The sequence below is a fragment of the Borostomias antarcticus genome (assembly GCF_949987555.1).
Source record: "Borostomias antarcticus genome assembly, chromosome: 7".
Taxonomy (NCBI): Eukaryota; Metazoa; Chordata; class Actinopteri; order Stomiiformes; family Stomiidae; genus Borostomias; species Borostomias antarcticus.
Genome location: NC_140240.1, coordinates 8,598,353 through 8,619,065, shown reverse-complemented (window position 1 = coordinate 8,619,065; position 20,713 = coordinate 8,598,353). Strand labels below are relative to the sequence as shown.

The following is a 20,713-nucleotide window of genomic DNA, read 5'->3' as shown; positions in this document are numbered from 1 at the left end:
CTCAGAGCAACCGGCTAAGAGCTGCACCGTCAAACAAAGGCCTGCAGATAGTCAGAGCAGCCAGACAGATTTCACAGGCAACCTCTTCAGCGGACGCTTTTAGGTGGGCCTTCATGAGGTGATTTCAGACCTCAGTTGTAAATCGCCAAGGGACCCTTTTGTCCATTTGTTATCTGGTTATTTAATTAACCCAATTAGCGAAGTTCCTGTTCCGCTTGGTTGCTAAGTGTGCGTTTGCTTCTGTAATGTGGTTAGTTTGTTTGTCAGTGAGGGGTGGGGGGCCTGTCAGAAAGGGTGACAGGGCTTAGGTGGAACCCGGGTTCCCTCAATGGAGAACAGCTGTGAGAAGACCTCAGGGTCAAAGATCCGGACTCAGGACTCATCCGCTAGCTGCTTCATCCAAAGAACAACGCAGACACACACCGTAGTTTATAGTTCTGTTCCAACTGTTCAAATCAAACTACCGTCAATATCAACTGACAGCAGACAGTGTAAAAACCCTCTTCCCTTTGTAGATATACCAAAGCCAAGCTGTATTGACTGCAGTTAATCTCCTCAGGAATCAATAGCACAGCGATTCAGAAGCTTGCTTCGTCAACCCAAAGTCTCCCCTCACCCACATGGGCTGGGCTGTCGTGTGGTGGCGGTGGAGCCTGTGGTCAGCGCCTAGGGAGGCCAGGGTGATAAAACGAGCCATAAGGAAGGTCCATCTGTCAGCCAGCCAGATGAGGCTGAAGGTCCCACAGAATGAGCTTGGGGTAACGGAACTCGGGGGCAGGTACAGCAGATGTTGTTGGGCTGGATTGAGCGCGCACACACACACACACACACACACACACATACACACACACACACACACACACAAGCACTTGTACAGTACACACACACAAACACACACACACACACACAAGCACTTGTACAGTACACACACACACACACATCCAAATACAGACACACAGACACCCAAATACAGACACACAGACACACAGACACGCACACACACACACACACACACACACACACACACACACACACACACATAGACACACGCACGCACACGCGCGCACACACACACACATCCAAACACAGACACAAACATATGTACTGTACACACGCATACACACATACACACACACACACACACACACACACATCCAAACACAGATATACACACACACACACATACACACACACACACACACACGCACATTCACAGCAGGGGCAAGTTCCCCCAGACAGCCACAGAGAAATACGTTCCAACAATGCTCTGAGACACAGCATTGGGAGCACAGCAACAGACATCCCACTGAGAAGAGAGAGAGAGACTGAAGGAGAGAGAGAGAGAGAGAGAGAGAGAGAGAGAGAGAGAAAGACAGACAGACAAAAGAGAGAGGGGGAACTGAGGCTAAGAAAGCTCCCTTGCAGAGAGCGAGAGACAGACAGAGAGACAGACAGACAGAGAGAGAGAGAGCTGATGCCAATAAAACTAAGATATATTAAGGGAGAGAGAAAGAGAGGGGGGGGGAGTATGGAATCTCTCATCATTTGGCACACACTGTAAGGCCAGTTGTATGTACAGATAAGGCTTAGTTAGACATAACAAAACAACAACTTTGTATTCTAAAACCAGCGGTTTTTCAGTCCTGGATCTGGAGAGAGATATTATTTCATCAGCAATCATGATGATGATGATGATGAGAGTAAAGCTTTGGCCAGGCGGCTCAGTCAGTTTCCTCCACAGCTCCTCCTGTGATCTCCTGCCGATTGGCTTGTCTCTAATTAATACGCCTGGTATTGATGCGGCCACCAGTTACGCGACGCGTTTGCTTGATATAAATGTTAAATTGATCTCTCACCGAGACACCGGACCAGAAATATACACTCACCACTTGCATGTATGCAGACATCAAATACCCCCCCCCCCCTCTCTCTCTCTGCTTCTCTTTCTCTCTCCCTCTTTCTCCATCTCTGTTTCTCCCTTATTTCCTGACTATGTTACTTGGTAGTGAGATTTATTTTAGATGCGCCCTATAGCCTGATGAAACACAAGCTTCCTATTCCTTTCTTACACTCAACATTGATTTTGTGTTAGATTAAATTCTGCCAAATGACCACACCAGTAACAACAGAACACATCAGATAAGATGCTTCAGTGCTGGGATGCTTCATGCCGGGATGTCCATTCGAAACCAAGCCTAGAGACGGGTATTCATTCCATTTCAGACATGTCAAATAACTTTCTTTAAAGCAACAAAAGTGACTTGCATGCACTGCAATCGGGAAATAAAACGATAACCAAATAAATATATTAAACAAATTTGTCAAATAACCCACAAACTCGATATATCTGTTTTAGATGGATTATTCACTAACTATTGGGAAAAAAATATCTTACCCGCGTCTGCTATACCGTTAAGGTTGACTATAATTGCGAAAGCTTGTCAGTCATATGTCAGTAGGGTGATGCAACGAATAGGACTGAAATTCCGTCTGTGTCCTCCGCTCGGTAGGATGTAGATGTCGGGATCCTGGGTCCGCTCGGTAGGATGTAGATGTCGGGATCCTATCTGCTTTATCACCGGCTGTGGGCGCGCGACCAGGCTATGCGCGCTCATGTGAAGGGGCTGATGTCAGCGTTCGTCCCATCCAGAGAGTTGTAGCCTAATGAATTACGCCAGGTAAGATTGCGAGAATATTGTCATATTGGAAACTGGGTGGTCCGCGAAGTCCATAGCTTCAAATTGTGCTTGAAAGAACAATATTGAATAGTGTGTGAAAATTGAATGGAATGCAGTTAGTTCAGTGCCAATAGGCTACTGCCTTGATTTTTGTGATAGTTTCAGATAGTGGCTATCTATAGCTCTAGGTTATCTATTTGATCAGTAAACACTACTGGAATAAATAAAATCAAATAAATTAAACAGACAAAAAGCCATACAGAATAGCCTACTTGTGCCACCTTCCAGAAGTTTATGCGGCGGTGGGGGGGAGAGGGGTGGGGGTTCTGGATATACTGCATGACGCAAAAACTGCAGCACCTCTATAAAAAAAACTAAAATAAAACCGATCTTTTTTCTTCTTTTTTTTTTTTTTAAAGGAAAAATAAGTGGGGGCACAGCATGGAGGCAAGTTTGTCGAGGACCCCCCGCTGGCTCTACAGATACGAGTCATTAGACGAGTCCACCCACACCCCCCTCCAAGCGCACGCACGCACGCACACACACACACACACCTGTAAAATATAGTCACCATTTATTTAAAAGTGATTGTCAGGAGAAAATCATACTTTTTCCCTACTAAAACTTGCACCATGAGCTCATACTGTATGCCAAGTAATGCAAATGAATTATTTACACATTTATATCACATGTATATACAAATGATAATATACACAATTATCACAAAGTGAGTCCACAGGTCACGCAAGCTTTGGAAACATGTTGACGGCAAGGTCTTAGTCCGTGACTCTAGACAACACTGTAGCTCTTTGATTAACAGTGCAACAGTGGGTAAAACATGAAGGCGACACACATCTCCAGAATGGCACAGATTTCAGCTGTATATCAGTGGGTGGGTAGGTGGATTGGTAGGTAGGTAGTTTTGTTTGTTTGTTTATGTATGTAGGTTGGTAGGTAGGTATGTAGGTAGGCCTAAGTATTATTGCCTTTGTTAAAGCGTATTTTTGAGTTGAGAGTTATCCTCACCTCCTTGCATGTGACAGTAGTTGAGTCAAATTTAAAAGTAATTACTTTCTCAGCATAATGGCGACAAGTCAAGATTGAGTAAGAATCAACAACAAAATCAACATCATTGAGATACATGGTCATAAAGTCCATTCAACAGCGAACAAAATACTTGTTATAGACACTTCACAGTAAAACACTGCCACCTTCTGGAATTCCAATAAACTCTTGACGAAATAATAAAACCAATTCCCTGAAGCAACATGAATGATCTCCAGACCACACTTCACCGGCACGTAATCTCAAATTCCATCAGCTTCAGCAGCGATAGAAGCAGCTTGATCATGGATTCGGATGAGGACGACACTCATGACATCGATTTCGAAATGAAAAAACAGACGTTACCATCCTCCAAGGGTCATTCCCTCTACTGGGGAACTGTGAGAGTTACGTGTAATAGGTTGCGCTTTGAGCAGATCACACTTGCTTTGATCACAACAACCTCAAGGCACATTAAGCACATTTCAGTGGAGAAGCTTTGCCACTGAAAGCTGTAATTACCTCGGTAGCACAACGCACAAGCCCCCCCCCCCCCCCCCCATTGTGTTGATGCAGCGTTGCCATGGTAACCGATGGGATGTCGGTGCTGATGACCGCCTTTTCGATAAATTGTCCCTCCTCCTTGTACAAGCAGACACATTCAACCCCCATTTTACACTGGCTTCATCCAGCTACTGGAATTAAGCTCAACTCAGGCGATATTCAGGCTGTGGGTCAGCTGGAACACAAGATGAGGACGCAAGCCAAGTACAGTAGTAGAGTAGGCTACACTGAAAAACCAAGGGGGGTAAAAAACAAAACAAAGAACACATTCTGATTTTAAGAAACAACTCCCACTTTTAAAATCCCTGCAAAAAATCACGGCTGGCCACCTGGCAGCACTATCGGCATGTCATTCGCCAGGTGGTCGTGATGTCATCCCCTCAGGAATGCCTCCCCCCCCCACTGCCTGGCGACCTCCGACCGGGGGGGGGGGGGGGGGGCGGTCTGCCCCGGCTCACGGGGGCGTTGGCTTCTGGGGTGGCACCTCGTACTTGAACACAACGCTGAAGAGCTTTCCCCCGAGCCGGTCGGCCAGCCAGGAGTTCTTGATGACGGCCATCTTGAGGCTCTCGCAGCTGAGCGAGGCGTAGTAGTTGGTGTGGATGGCCCGGCCCATGCCCTCGATCACCACCAGGTCTGTGTGGCGCTCGCGCACCACCGTGGCCAGCACCTTGTCCAGGCGGCTGCAGACGGAGGACAGGGAGATGAGGCCACTGACATATCACAACAGCACGCACGCATGCACACACACACACACACACTACATATAAATGTAAGGACGTGCAATTAATGCTAAATGGAAAATGTGTTTGGGTTCAGGGCAACTATTGTTTGGCCAACATTTTATATAGGGGAGGGTCATGTGACAAGGAGGGGAACGGAGAGGTGATGAGTGAGTGACGTGAAGTGATTGAAAAGGAAACATGTTCTGATATTGTTCCAAAATGTGATATAGTGATGTAGGAAAAAAAAGACGTAATAGAGTTTAGTGAACTAATGTGTTGTGGAAAGAAAATGTGCGTCCTCATCTAAGATGGTGGATATGGTGGAGTGAACGCAGACTTGGAAAATAAGCCAACGTGCTAGCTAACTTGCCGTTAGTTTTTTTTTTTTTTATTCATTAACTGTGTTGCATTACTGTATCGATATTAAAGAACTCAGGATTATCTATAATAATCAACCCCATAGTGCTGGCATAACTTTATATTATTAAGTCCAGTTTGGGGTTACATGAAACATAGCACATACATCACAATACACTCTAAACACACACACACACACACACACACAGTAGATACGCTGACCACACTCCATTCTGTACATATTACATATTTGGCGTTTGTGCTTTTCTTTTTCTTTTATTTGGTTATAGTGCATTTTCTATGTCTTGTACTGTCCTGTCCTGTATCCTGTCTAACGTTGTCTCCATCAGTGTATGCAGCATTACCCCAGACAAATTCCTAGTATGTATGAACCATATAGATGACAAAGAAAACAGATCTTTAATCTTGAATCAGAAACTGAACTACCACTGAGACAAGGAGGTAGTATTACCCAAGAAACACACATGTTGCTCTGTGTTAGAGTATTGAAACCAGTAGAGCATCTGATAAAGGTGGAACGCCATTGGTTTTTATAGAAGAAAACTGACCTCAAGTCTAGACAGGGAGAGCTGGAGCCACTCTGTACCAAGGTCAGCCTGTCCTCCTTAACAGCAGCGCTGAGCAACACACACACACACACACACACACACACAAACACATCAGTGTGTACATACAAACTCAACAGCAGCCTAGTGTCACTGACGTTCAACTGTTCACAAGTTACCTGAATCACTGTATATATATATACCAGTAATACAAAAATTAGAACGTGAAATGGTGGGAGAAACGAATTAAAACACATGCTTACTGAATAACTGGGTCCATCGCGGCAATTCTCTCAGTCAGGATCTGGAGCTCACCGTTGGTCACATCATTCAGGGCTGGACCAGAGTTGCTGGCGAGGACAACCTTAAAAACGGCATGAACATTTTAGAACAATTCTGGAACGATCCAAGTCCTCTTGCCGCATTTCTTCAATGGCCTGTTAGTTTCAGCGTAGAGGACGTTAGTAGCAGTTAAGAGACATGAAGGGCTGGGACAGAGTGTGTGACGGTGTTACGGATCTGAAGAGGACCAAGGAGAACGTGTTTACCTCAGTTCCGCGACAGAGAAGCTCCCTGACAAAGGGAAACACCCCCAGAATGATGTCTATCCCACTATTATCTACGAAAAACAAGGCACACTTATGAGGAGGACCCTGTGAAGAGAAAGGCAGCGTAAATAGTACTCACTCGTAGTCCCCGAGCATCGCGTCAAATCACATCGCACCGTAAACAGGTACACTACAGCACGGAGCACACGCAAACCAGTATCTACCGTAGCAAATATATATTCAAAGCGTCCGTACATGGAGCGTGAGCTGGGCTCTTACCTTCAGTCTCTCCAGCCACTGGTCGTAGGCGTCGACGAGCCACGGGCGTTCTTCAGGAGGGAGTTAGGGAGCAGACGACAGGGAGACTGTTACAGGACTGTCATTTATATATAGGCATGCAAACAGTGGTCAATACCGGGAGAGACCCAAAAACAGGATTTTATCTTAGCGTTATTATCCGTTACATCACATTCATGATGGTTGGACAGCCTGTGAGAGAGGCACACGGCAGGGGCGGTCTCACCTTCCAACTGGCGCTTGGCCTCTTCAAACCCAAACTCTGGGTCCGATTCCAGAACACTGCAAAGCACGCAAGTGAGTGAAATTGTGGTGAAAATGTAGAAGAAAAAGGAGTTAAGTGACAAATATACAGTGTGTGGCATATATTTGAGTCATAGCTTGCTAGTGTCCCCAGGTAAAACTCACAACCATACACCCAATATGGTCATGGTTTTGCCGGTTCGATATATGGCCTGGGCACTTCAGCCAACCCCTGATGGGCAACAGAAAGAGGGTACAGGCCGGTTTTTGACAGCCCATTTGCTCTAGAGAGTTCCCCCAGTGGCTACAGTACTGTGTAAACAAGCATCACACATCAAACAAGCATCACACATTTTCTGGCGGGGATATTAGAGTGATTTTGTGTAGATTTGGAGGCCATAGTGTATTCATAGTACCAAATATATTAAAGAAAACATTTGGATCTTTTTGATTTCTGCTGAACCAGACAGGTTACTAGAGTGTAAGGCAACACTCCAGCCTAATAATGGACTAATAATTTGAGTAGAGCCAGTTCCCAAGGGGCTATAGAGGTGCACACATACAGTAAGTACTACTCAGCTATGTAGTGATGCGAGGACAAATCCATATGAGGTGTAAACACAGATGATAGAGTGATAAAGAAGCTAGTAAGGTGCAGTGGTAGGTGACCCCAGGTGACTGTCAGTCTCTCGGGAGACCAGGCGCACTGGTCAGTCGTCAAGCGGCCACGGGTCAACGAGCTTCATGGCCCCACCATCCGCTGAGCCACTCACTCGGACACGGCCTTGGCTCCCCAGTCGAACACGTTCCCAGCGAGGAGGCCTCTGACCAGAGCGAACTGCCTCTGCTCCCAGCTCAGCTGCTCCAGGGAGCGCACCGCCTTCTGGTAGTACTTCAGAGCCATGTCGTTCTCCTTCTGCTTGATCTGTCAGAGGGAGGACAGGAGAGGAGGGGGAGAGAGGGAGGCGAGAGAGAAAGAGAGCAGTGAGACATGGCCTCAAACCCAGGGTCATTAATTGGACATTAAACAGTCTTCAGTAGACGTTATGTTTGTTTAACCTTGGTCAGCTAGTGCCAAACCAACTGAAATAGAGCTGGATAGATCGATGGACACCAGACAAACGGTGCTAATGAGAGAATTAACAGCAGTTTCAAAAAAAGAGGAGAGGAGAGAGACAGAAAGAGAAAGAAAGCTAGAGATAAGAGTCTGCTCAGACCTTAGAGTAGGGGTCGGGAAAGTTGAACTCGTTTAAACAGTGTTCTCTTGTGTCTAACAGACTTCTGACAGTGAGCGATCCATAAGCACTAGAGGTGAGGAGAGAAGCACTCTACGTTAGCACGAGAAAAAAGACATAGGAAACTACTGTAATCACACGCACACATGCACGCTCGTGCACGGACACAGAAATTACACAATGTGGACTGTATATAGCATCATTCATAAACATTGGGACATACCGAAACCTCAGCCTTAGTTTTAACATTCACTAGACAGGTAAGCTAAATCTAGATCACGTGAGATGCAAGATGGATTTCAGGGTAGGCATCTACACAGGAAATGTCAAAGCTCTAGTCTATAAGCGTCCGACAGCGTTCTACAGACGACGACGACGGTCCACAGGCGTGTGTGGGTTCTTGGACATGACAAGGAACCCGCGGCTCTCCTTACAAGGGCTGGTGCCGCAGCGTCTGGAGCTTGTGACGGTATTTGTGACGGAACTTCTCCGCCCGCTCGCCGGCCTCGGGGAGGTCCGGCTGGCTGGCCACGGCTCTCTTCACCACCTGGACGACACACACAGCAGCAAATCAGCACTCTTAACAACAGCACTTATCACAGGGCGGCTGTGGCTCAGGAGGTAGAGCGGGTCGTCCAACGATTGCAGGGTCGGTGGTTCGAATCCCGGCTCCTCCTGTCCACATGTCGAAGTGTCTTTGGGCAAGACACTGAACCCCAAATGAATCCCAATGAGCAGGCCGGCATCTTGCATGGCAGCTGCCGCCGTTGGTGAGTGTATGAATGTGTTATTTTGTAGATCATCAAATGCTATGCAAGCAGTAATAACTTGTATATATATCTGCCACTTGTGCTTCTTTGATTGAGAGAGTCCCAGTGTATACCTCGATATATGGATTGATGAGAACTTCTCCTTTAAAGTCGCACAGAAACGGACGTTTGAGATCATCTAACTTCCGTAGTTTGACGTATTACCAACGCAAACAAGCTATGAGGGTGGGACATAATGTTTATAGGAATTTGATTGGAACATTGACAAGTGGACAGGTTTTAAGAACCTTAGACAGATTCGATAGAAGGATAGTGTTGATTGATGGGTGGATGTCGTGAGATTATTGGCCTAAAATCTAAGGTGTGGAGAAAAAACTTAGAAAACGCACACCTGGAAAGCTAGGAGAGGTGCTGGAGACGGGGAACAAAATTGAAAAGAAAGAAAGACAGATGCGAAAACGGTAGGTCACATGCAATGACGACAACAGGTACCTTAGATTTCAGGAAAGAAAGAAAGACACCGCACACTCTGGTCTAGATGCGAAAAAATGATTTAAAAGGACAACGTTTCGGCCGTAGCCTTCATCACAGTCTATGTCTAGACTGTGATGAAGGCTACGGCCGAAACGTCCTTTTAAATCCGTTTTTTCGCATCTAGACCAGAGTGTGCGGTGTCTTTCTTTCTTTCCTGAAATCTAAGGTACCTGTTGTCGTCATTGCATGTGACCTACCGTTTTCCAAGAAGTAAGAAATTATATACTTTGACACTATGACCAATCATGTGAACCAAAATGGGACAGAATGCTTTTTTCATTTCAGTGCGACTTTAAATATCACGTGAATGATCTGGTCACCAAACTGAGACAGAGAATCGGGTTCCTTTATAGAAACAAGACAAGCTTCCCATTTCACTGTAGGAAAAGGATTGTGGAAGCAGTTTTCTTATCAGTTTTAGATTACCGTGATACTATTTATAGGATTGCTAGTCCTTCAATGTTGAAGGCTCTGGACACAGTCTATCATTCTGCTCTGAGATTCATCACAGGTCTTAGTTCTGGTACCCACCACTGTGCCCTTTATGACATGGCAGGTTTGTCCTTCTTGTCAGAGAGGCGTGACAAACACTGGTCCCTTTTTTGTGCGTGGCATCGCACCATAGATAGCAAATGTCAGGTTGTCAATCCCTCCGTCCTGTTGACCTGCATTTCTATGTTGCCACCACAAGAGGCAGGGGTCCCAGAACACCAAAATAAAAACACTATGACATCGCACAGTATCAAGTTCCTTGGTAGTATAGTGGATAGGGCGTACGCCTCCCATGCCAAAGGTCAGGGGTTCAAGCCCTGGTGTGGAAGATTTTTTGTCACTGGATGTTATAGAAGCTATGTAAAAATGTGGTTACCTGGTGGTGCTATGTCAGTTATTTAATTTATGTGCAGTAATTGAACATTTGAAATACTCCTGTTTTGAAATTATACCTACAGTATCTCAGTGTCTCAGTAATTACCCATTATATATATTAGGCTATAGTTTGCATGTATTTACCAGGTAAATGTTTAGTAATTGGGGGACTATGAAAGGGTTACCCAAAAAATGTTCAGAGTAAGTTAATTTAGCAATAGAAATCCATACGCCATGGGCCAAAGGGCCTAGGATATAGACAATAAACTACCAGTGGAATGGTGGTGGAGCAATAGCGGGAGCATTTCGGATTACTAGCGGACCGCTGTCCCTGACGCTAATAATCCACCAGAGGTCCGATTGCCATTCAATGTGCAAATGGCCAGGAACCCTCAAGCGGATTCGGCTGGAGGTCCACCAGCTCGTCCATCGAGGACCCACTGTAGGTCCACTAGCCTTGTGTTATGAGTTTATCCCTTACCTTTGTCCAGAAACAGAAGTTGAACCAATTGCAGCAAAATAGCTAACGTTACAGGAATCATCAGTGTAACTGCTTTAGCCACTGACCGCTACCATTAATGTTATGGAAGCTGCTGCTAGTTGTTGTGAGCTCATGAGCTAACTGGCTATCCTGCTCTTATTGTGCAGGATTAGCATCGGAAGCATTGGAACTGATGTGTCCAGGCGACAAGACCTATCTTAATTTATCAGACATTATTTCATGTCATTTTGACTAGCTTCCGCCCTACCAGTCCTGAACAGAAACAAGCCAGCCACGCACATATGCCAGGCTGGACCTGGCCTGGTTGGACAGGAGAATCACTATCTGCTTAGACCGGAAACCACAACTGCAAAGTAAATAGGCCCTAGGCTAGCTATTACACACAACACACGAACGCGTGCATTTTTACAGTGTTCGCCAGGGGAATTTAACCTCTGTGACAGGGTAACGCACCGAGCCACCGTGCCACCCACGAGCAGTTTGGGTTTCAGTCTTGCTCAAGGAAACTTCGACACGCTGCTGGGAGCTGGGATCAAACCAGGATCGAACCAGGGACCTTCCCATCCCCAGCCGGCCGTGTGGCAACCCTGGTGAGGCCAGGGCTCCGGCATGGCCACTTGGAGAGGCCAGGCGGCCACTTCAGCACCTTGGTGACGGGCAGCGACCCCGGCCACAGCCACTTCAGCACCGTGGACAGTGCAGCCTGGTTGTGAGTGGCATCTACAGGAGACTCATCGTCTCCCAGGCAACGACCAGACCCAGCTGTTCCCACTTGCCTCATCAGCCGCCCTGCTGGAGGAGCAGCAGCTGGGGCGAATCACCTCGTCAGGGGCCACACCCTCAAAAGGACACGCTAGACCTCGTTCAGGGAGCGTAGGGCTGACGTGGGTAGGCTGTTTAGACAGAGCGCTGGCTCCAAACCCCTTATTTAGTTTTAAATGTGCTAACCGTGGTGTTTTTTCTGTGTGTCCCCGCCAGGACTAGGAGAGCCAACCCCCGCGAAGCACAGCTGCCGGGAGATGACGACTGTCGGGAGAAAGAGTCCCTGTTTTTGGTTGTTCAGACTCAGTCGCTCTTCTTTTCTTTTTTTTTTTCAGGTTTTCATCCCTTAATAAATGCACGTCTGTGCGGATTAGCAGTAACCCCGCGTCCTACGATTTGTGCGCGTCCCACCTGGCCTCACCTGGTTCCCACAGCCGCTGTACCTCCAGAGCTATGTGCCGTCCCAGCTACAAATACAAAGGCTGTCTGTTCATCCAAAGCACTTTACAATGAATTAATTCTCTCTCACACACACGCATCAATGGCAGCAGCTGCAATGCAAGGTGCTAGCATTGGGAGCAATTTGGTGTTCAGTGTCTTTGCCCATGTACACTTCGTCATGTCGTCAGGACGAGCCGGGATTCGAACCGCCGACTCTAAGATCACTGGGTGACCCGCTCTACAGCAGCAAGAGCGTTGCATAACCACAATCTCTACTGTGGTGAATAGAGTACTGCAGGTCAATGTGTAGGGGGGAGAGTGTGAGAGATCAGTCAGTGTGTAGGGGGGAGAGTGTGAGAGATCAGTCAGTGTGTAGGGGGGAGAGTGTGAGAGATCAGTCAGTGTGTAGGGGGGAGAGTGTGAGAGATCAGTCAGTGTGTAGGGGGGAGAGCCCAGCCAACCGCTCTTGTGGACTCATGGAAGATTTGCCTAAATCTTGGCGCTTGGAGAAAGAACCAAAATAAACCGGCGACAAGCGGGAGGCCTCGCTCACCCCGTCCAGGGCCTCCTCGAAGCAGAAGAGCCAGTAGTGCCTGGCGGGGGCGTCCTCGGTCAGGTCCACCGTGTCGGGGACGTAGGACGAGGCGTCCTGCAGCAGGGGCAGGTTCACCAGCTGCCTCTCCAGACGGTCCATCTCCAACATGTCGAACTGGGGGGGGGGGGGGGGAGAGATGAGAGAGAGGAAGGCAGGGAGAGAGAGAGGGATAAGGGGGGGAGAGAGAGGTGGAGAAAGAGGGACGGAGGAAGAAAGATGGAGGGGGGAGAGAATGCGAGCGTGTGAAAGAGAGAGAAAGAGAGAGAGAAAGAGAGACTCAATGCCATTTTCGCGGCATGCCTGTTGCACTCATTACCACACTTTTATACTGTGTTGCTAATGCCAAAGACTAATTTCAATTACATGTAAATTTAATGGACAACTCATCTGACAAAGCATTTCACATCTTCCCCCAATGTATGATGATCCTTTCTAACTAGGCTACCTTCTAACTAACCACACTCCACACCTTGAGGTTAGTGGACACAGACCAAACACATACAGTTACTCTAAACAAGCACACACACATCAAACCAAACAGCGACTAGTCTCAACTTTGTGCCCTATGACTAACTGGTGACAGATCCTTAGTGCTGTAATCTAGTCATATCTCTCTCTAGAGGCTAGGTGAATAAATCGGCTTCAACTATTTAAAACAGCAGTGTCTTCAGATGTAGCTAAAACTAAAAAAGTGTTCTCAGTTAAATCTAATTTAGGGTCAGACACACAGGTAGTGGCAGAAGCAGGCCTATGGCTACAAGGTCAGCAGCATCACTGCCTGTGAGCAGAAGCAAGGACCAAAAGCATGCCACACGGGCAGGGTGCCAGGAAGTACTTACAGGAAACTGGAGGGAAAGGTTAGACAAACAGTCGGAAGAGAGATGGAGGAAGTGGAGAGGAACATGAAAACAAAAGAATGTCAGGTTGATAAGATCCACGAGGGACACCGTTGCCTCAGGACAGCTGCCGTGGCATTTCCAGTGAAATACCAACACTACAATTACCTCAGGAGTGATAATAAACTGTCAGAAAACAGCTATAATGGACAGTGAAATGTCACCTAAATCCAACTGCAACCTGTCGGTTATGAGCGCCATCTGGTGGTGTGGGATGAAATTGCCCTGCACACACCTCATCCACAATCAACAACTCAGTCCCACCCCTTTAGTTTGAGATCTGAGCAGGTTTGACAAGATATGTAGCAATAGCTTCAACTTCCCCTCTGATTGGCTGGCTGGATTTCCCGCCATATTTCTTACACCTGTCATCTCAAATCACAACAAGTGCACGAGTAGTTTTTAGAGGTTGACTTGGGACTAGGGCTGGGTATTGGCAAGGACCTCACGATACGATATATATCACTATACAATGCGATACGATACATATCGCAATACATTGTGAAGCTCTGCATAGACAGTGAACCCCAAATTGCTCCCAATGAGCAGGCTAGCGCCATGTATGGCAGCTGCTGCCATTGGTGTGTGAATGTGTGTGAATGGGTGAATGAGAGGCCTTCATTGTAAAGTGCTTTGGATAAAAGCGCTATATAAGTGTAGATCATTTATCATTTACCGAAAATTCTAAGATACAGCTGAAAATACAACTCCATCCCCCGCTCCCTGGAGGTGATCCTGAGGGCGGAGGGAATGAAAGGACATTTTAAAAACATGAATAATGCATCTATGACTGAATTCTATCCTTAATTTTCTATATCTATATCTATTCTGTGACTCGTCCTGTATATTTTTCTATTTTATAAAAAAAAGTGCAAAAAAAACGTAAACTTTTTACTGTATCGATACTGTACCGCAGAAAATCGATCCAGTATCGCAGACAAAAAACTTGCAATGTATTGCAGTATGGATTTTATTACAAAGCCCTACTTGGTGACGGTCCCCACATGAGTACTTTTTAGAGGCTGACTTGGTGACAGTCCCCACATGAGTACTTTTTAGAGGTTGACTTGGTGACGGTCCCCACATGAGTAGTTTTTAGAGGTTGACTTAGTGACGGTCCCCACATGAGTAGTTTTTAGAGGCTGACTTAGTGACGGTCCCCACATGAGTACTTTTTAGAGGTTGACTTGGTGACGGTCCCCACATGAGTAGTTTTTAGAGGCTGACTTGGTGACGGTCCCCACATGAGTAGTTTTTAGAGGCTGACTTGGTGACGGTCCCCACATGAGTAGTTTTTAGAGGCTGACTTGGTGACGGTCCCCACATGAGTAGTTTTTAGAGGCTGACTTGGTGACGGTCCCCACATGAGTAGTTTTTAGAGGCTGACTTGGTGACGGTCCCCACATGAGTAGTTTTTAGAGGCTGACTTGGTGGCGACCCCACATGAGTAGTTTTTAGAGGCTGACTTGGTGACGGTCCCCACATGAGTAGTTTTTAGAGGCTGACTTGGTGACGGTCCCCACATGAGTAGTTTTTAGAGGCTGACTTGGTGACGGTCCCCACATGAGTAGTTTTTAGAGGCTGACTTGGTGACGGTCCCCACATGAGTAGTTTTTAGAGGCTGACTTAGTGGCGACCCCACATGAGTAGTTTTTAGAGGCTGACTTAGTGACGGTCCCCACATGAGTAGTTTTTAGAGGCTGACTTGGTGACGGTCCCCACATGAGTAGTTTTTAGAGGCTGACTTGGTGACGGTCCCCACATGAGTAGTTTTTAGAGGCTGACTTGGTGACGGTCCCCACATGAGTAGTTTTTAGAGGCTGACTTAGTGGCGACCCCACATGAGTAGTTTTTAGAGGCTGACTTGGTGACGGTCCCCGGTCACAAGACTTACCGTTCCACTGCGAGCGCGCTGCATGGGGTTGAGGTCAGGTGACACGCTCATCAGGCCAGAGCTGCCGGCGTAGTTCTCCCCCCAGCTGTACTGGTTAGGATCTACACAGGGCACAAACACAGCAGGCGACCGCCATCTAACACACACCCATCAGGAGGAACCAGGAATATATGATGCAATACCAATATTAGTTCTGCGAGTCACATGACATCTCAACTTACTGTCCTCCTCCGCTCCTTTCAAGAAGGCTCCAATGGCGCCCAGGTAGCCCTCATGTCTGAGGAACAGAGCTTGGACTTCACCCTGCCGAGAACACACACACACACACACACACACACACACACACACACACACACAAAATGGTATTTAGCATCACAAGCCTTGTTATAAGGTTATTAGGTTATTTATGATCATATGCATTGCTCATGTCACAGCTAAGTACACAATGAGCTCTGTGGGCATATATACTGTATGCCCAGAGATTCATTATATGGTCAGCTGACAGGAGCAATGAGCACTAATATCCCAAGAGCGCAAAGTCTGTCATGATTTCTATATGGACCGTTGTATATGATCAGAAATAACCTTGTTATTTATGATCATATTATGTTGTTATAAATAACCATAATATATATATATATATATGGCTTATGATGCTAAATACCAAACTGCTTCTTTAACATGCATTGTTACATAAACACATTCCTTTGGCCTGAGCAGACAGGCCCTGTGAGGAGCAGACAGAGTCCTTGCCTTGGTGAAGAAGTTGATGCTGTAGGTGATGGTGTGCATGGTGACGGGATGTCCCCGGATGAAGAAGCCTCCGAAGTAGACCCTGGTCAGCTGGTGCAGCCTGGCGTACAGGCAGGCCAGCTGCCCGATGTCGTTGCTGATCATGTGGAGCAGACTCTTGGCCATGTCCTCTTTAGAGAACTCTGCGATTCACAATTTGAAAGAAAACAAACTTGGCAAATGAGGCCTAAAAAATGTGTCTTTAAAGGATAATGTTCGTTTTTGACAACCTGGACGTTATTTACGGCATATTATAAGACGTTTGACTCACCGAGATAACTTTGGTGTAATTCGGAGGCCTGTAGAAGAAATTTAAAATCCAGCGCGAGCCAAGTATATCCATGTAATGGCGGCGGACGGGGCACTGAGAATGCAGCTTCTAAAAAATCTATTTTCTGCCGCGAAACGGTTGTTTTCATCAATCTGTAGTTATGAATCGCTAGTTGTGCTTACATAGAGCGAGAGCTTGTTGTGGTTTTCACATGATCTTTAGAAACGTCTTTAGAAACTAAATACAGCTTCCCCACTTGCTCCAGCACGCATGCGCACAGCGCGCCGACTGGCTATTCTCCGTCTGTAGGCTACACTCGCGGCTCACATTCTCTACGCTACGATCGGCTTCCATCATATTCTAAGTCCTCTTCTATATCCTCAAAATCTGATAAACATTCAGCCATATTGCACACAATATTCCAGGCACCAACAAGCCAATCGTAGTGTTGAGAATGTGATTTTTTAGAAGCTGCATCCTCAGTGCCCCGTCCGCCGCCATTACATGGATATACTTGGCTCGCGCTGGATTTTAAATTTCTTCTACAGGCCTCTGAATTACACCAAAGTTATCTCGGTGAGTCAAATGTCTTATAATATGCCGTAAATAAGGTCCAGGTTGTCAAAAACGAACATTATCCTTTAATGTGTCTTTCAACGTCTGGTCAGCAACACTTATTTTCACACAAATGACAAAGAAACCCATTGCATGCTGTACATGCTGTAACAGTGTAGGATCATTCCTGCCTGAGGATAGGCCACTTGGTTCAAAGCATGAATGGCATGCATGTCAGAGAGAACGAGCCAGTCAAAGTGGATTGCTTTGCTTCCGTGTGCCTGTGAGAGAGCTGCAGTACTATGACTCCTCGTAGCAATCCACCACTACCTGGCTACATTTCTGAACAGCAGCCGTTCCCCTAAGCACAGAGACAACAAGGCCACGTGCCCTAAGTGGGTCAGGGGTCTTGCTCGGCACTGAGCTCCAGAGGAATGTACACTGCTAGTAGATAGCTAACCAGACAGGTCAGTCAGAGGACCAGAAGGGTCAGTCAGGAGACACTGGCTGGTGGCTGGCAAAGCGGGTGCATCGAGACACATTGATCACCTTTGTTAGTGGTGGCCGATTTCCCAAAGCTGCTAGCGATCAGATCCCCGGTCAAGCCCAGGGAGCCGTAGGACCCGCCGTAGATGTCCTTGACCAGCATGTCGACGCTGGTGTGCTGCCCCCTAGAGGCCAGCTGGAGGAGCTCGTCAAATCTCTGCAGGAGGAAAAAGGACCACGTAGTTCTACAAACAATATTGAACTTCAGCCCCGATAGGCTTTTTTTGAGTCTGGGAAATGCAAGGTCACACGACAGTTGTGCAAAGGAAGGTCAACAAGAAGAAAAGTTGGGAGAGTTATGAAACTGCAGCCTCGTGAGACCATCCTGATCTAGCGAGGTCGCTTTCAGCTCTCTGCAGATCAGGCTGGACTTTGCACTATCTACAACGTGGGCGGGAGTACTTGCCTTGACAGACTTACTCCTTCAGCCAATCATGTAACAAAACCTTTGCCAAATGCAGTGGGTATTTTCCTCCGAGAAACTCTGCTAGTGCATACTCTTGTTCTTGTTTAATTGCCATTATTGAGTCTATTTCTGCAATAACTGCACTTATGGCTGTGTTTATTCTACTGTACTAATGTGAACTTTACCGCTCGTTGCTTTGGGAGACTGTTTTACCAGCGGCCTGTATTTCATTTTCATACATCAACTACAGGAACCAATCAGGGGCTACGGTCTACTGGGGGGAAGAACAGCAGTCAGAACACAGAGATAGGGGGAAGTCAAGACTAGTCTGCAGAGTGAAACTTGAACATGAGAGATCAGGATGGTCTCACAAGGCTAATGAAACTGTAAATCTCATAATTGGACATGAGATCATGGGACATCAGAAAATCATTGAAAATACATCAAAAGTACAGTGAGAGCTACTGCTTGAAGTGCAAGCATGAGTTTTTACCTTAGTTTTGGTGAGCAGTGCTCCAAGGCCCCAGAATGTCCCACCACCTATAGAGCTCCCTCCAATACGCTCAAACTTATCCTCAGATTCAACCTGGTTTTACAGAGACAAGTTGCCCAGTGAATCAACAGGTGTTGCTTGTGTATGTGTGTGTGTGTGTGTGTGTGTGTGTGTGTGTGTGTGTGTACGCGCGAGAGAGATAGATAGGACTTAAGTTAATGTAGGCTTAATGTAACCATAGCAATACAGTCGTTACCTTGACGATGGACACCCCGGAGCCGATGTTGACAAGCAGGTAGGGGAAGATGTCCGGGTGAGTGTTCTGGAAGCGGAACTCTGAGTCGGCGTGTTTGGCGTAGACGAAAGCCTCATGGGGGATGTTCCTCAGGACGAAGTTACAGCCCTTGATGAGGCAGGTCATCTCGTCCTCCTTATCAACTCTGGTGTAAATGCGAGAGAGGAGATACAGGTTTATATACGTATTAGCTTGCATACAGGCCCCATAGGCCTAAACACAAAATCGTCATATTGATGGTAAGCCAAAGAAAGCCAAAGTAAAGAGACCTACCACTTTCACAGCAGCAACTTAGAGTAGCCCAGCGAACTTATGACTCAACAAAACCACATTAGGCCACCGCTATTGGGGCAGACTAGCGTTACCTGCTACCCAGCAAGGTACAGACTAGCGTTAGTAGGACATGCATAATCTTCCCGGCAAAAAGACACTTCCGGGGTCAATTTACGGTGTATGTGGACACGTGATTTCCTGTCAACTGTGGAGATCCACCATTTTCTTCTGCAGCTGGGTATTCTTGCTCTCATGTGCCCTCTACCACACAGACGCTGCGAAGTGCACCTACTTGAGCTTGAGTTTCTTCTCGATGAGTTCTTTGAATTTGTGGGCTCCTCCGCCCGTGGCCTTGATGACCTTGGTGTCCGTGTTAACCAGGTGGTCTTTGACAAAGTCCAGGCAGGTCTCGATGTAGGCGTTCTCGAACTTGATGAAATGGAGTCGGGCTGTGATCTCCTCCTGCACAGATATCTCGTACGGGGGGTCGCCCTCTGCCTCCTGGTGGACAGGAACAGGGTTAGCACAGAGGAAAGAGATAGCCACGTATAGCAGCCTACGCCCACTACACTGCATTATTAAAGTATGGTTGCGCTCGTTGCGTCGTTAACACCCTTTTATGTTCCATGGAATGCATTGACGTTGAGCATTTAATAAACAAAAATAATTTGGATGAATGTCAGTTGCTTGGGGGGTTGTGCAAGCATGAAGTACGTTATGCTAAACTAGCATAACCTGTAGCCGATATATGGTTGTCCACTGCAATATCACAACTAGCTACAGTTGAATCTATACTTTGGATGTTCTCAAGGTTAAGGCATTAGTAGCCTACCCTTACCTTGTGGTCGAATGACCGAACTTTCGCTACTTTGTGTTGAACAGTGGAGTAATAGGCCAGCTTCGTCAGAGATCCGCCTGTCAAAAACAACACATGTGCTGCGTTTAACAACAGCATAACCGTATGCACCAAGTAGCGAGCTAGGCATACTAGCAACGGGATCGGAAAAATAGCAATATGTAACGCTAGCTAAACATAATCAGTTAAGAGTTAAGCACGGCTCGTAGCGTTAGCTAGCTGACTAACATCAGCTAGCAAGCAAGTGTTAGAGAAAGCCAACAACCAGAGAAGGTTAGTCTAGCTAACGTTAGTCCAGCTAGCTACCACGATAGCTACGTTCAAACAGAAACTGAAAGCTATTGGAAGTGATAAGTTGGACTCTTAAGTACCTATGTCTATTGCGAACCTCTTTGCATTCTCTAAATTTCGAAAGATCTCGTCGGGCGGCAGAGTAATGCTTTTGTCCATGCTGTGACTACTCCTGTCCATCAGTCCACACTCCGCCATGGTCAGACAGATCTGCTGGGGTCTTGACGCTGGGGAGAGAGTGCGCGGGTGGGCGGGAGCTAGAGTGATCTGGTCCAATCACTATTCACCATTTTACAAGCCCCCCCCGGAACCCCAGCCTCGTGAGTCCATCCTGATCTCGCGATGTCACATTGTTTAACTCCACACACATCACTAATCCAGAACTATGTCAGCGCCAACACCTCCCTTTGGTTACTC

At 46.8% G+C, this 20,713-nt stretch overlaps 1 protein-coding gene across 1 annotated transcript; it reads right to left on the bottom strand.

Annotated features, from left to right (window-relative positions):
- Positions 1–3,251: 3,251 nt before the first annotated feature.
- pank4 (pantothenate kinase 4 (inactive)) lies at positions 3,252–20,494 on the bottom strand (the record flags this gene model as incomplete). Its single annotated transcript, XM_084440808.1, has 19 exons — positions 3,252–4,969; positions 5,938–6,006; positions 6,198–6,298; positions 6,483–6,587; positions 6,762–6,811; positions 7,006–7,061; positions 7,796–7,947; positions 8,240–8,327; positions 8,692–8,804; positions 12,687–12,842; positions 15,519–15,619; positions 15,740–15,821; positions 16,272–16,453; positions 17,686–17,839; positions 18,582–18,674; positions 18,838–19,021; positions 19,442–19,650; positions 19,988–20,064; positions 20,377–20,494. The coding sequence occupies 19 exons, from the start codon at positions 20,492–20,494 to the stop codon at positions 4,741–4,743; spliced, it is 2,319 nt and encodes a 772-aa protein (XP_084296934.1). The 3' UTR covers positions 3,252–4,740.
- Positions 20,495–20,713: the final 219 nt, after the last annotated feature.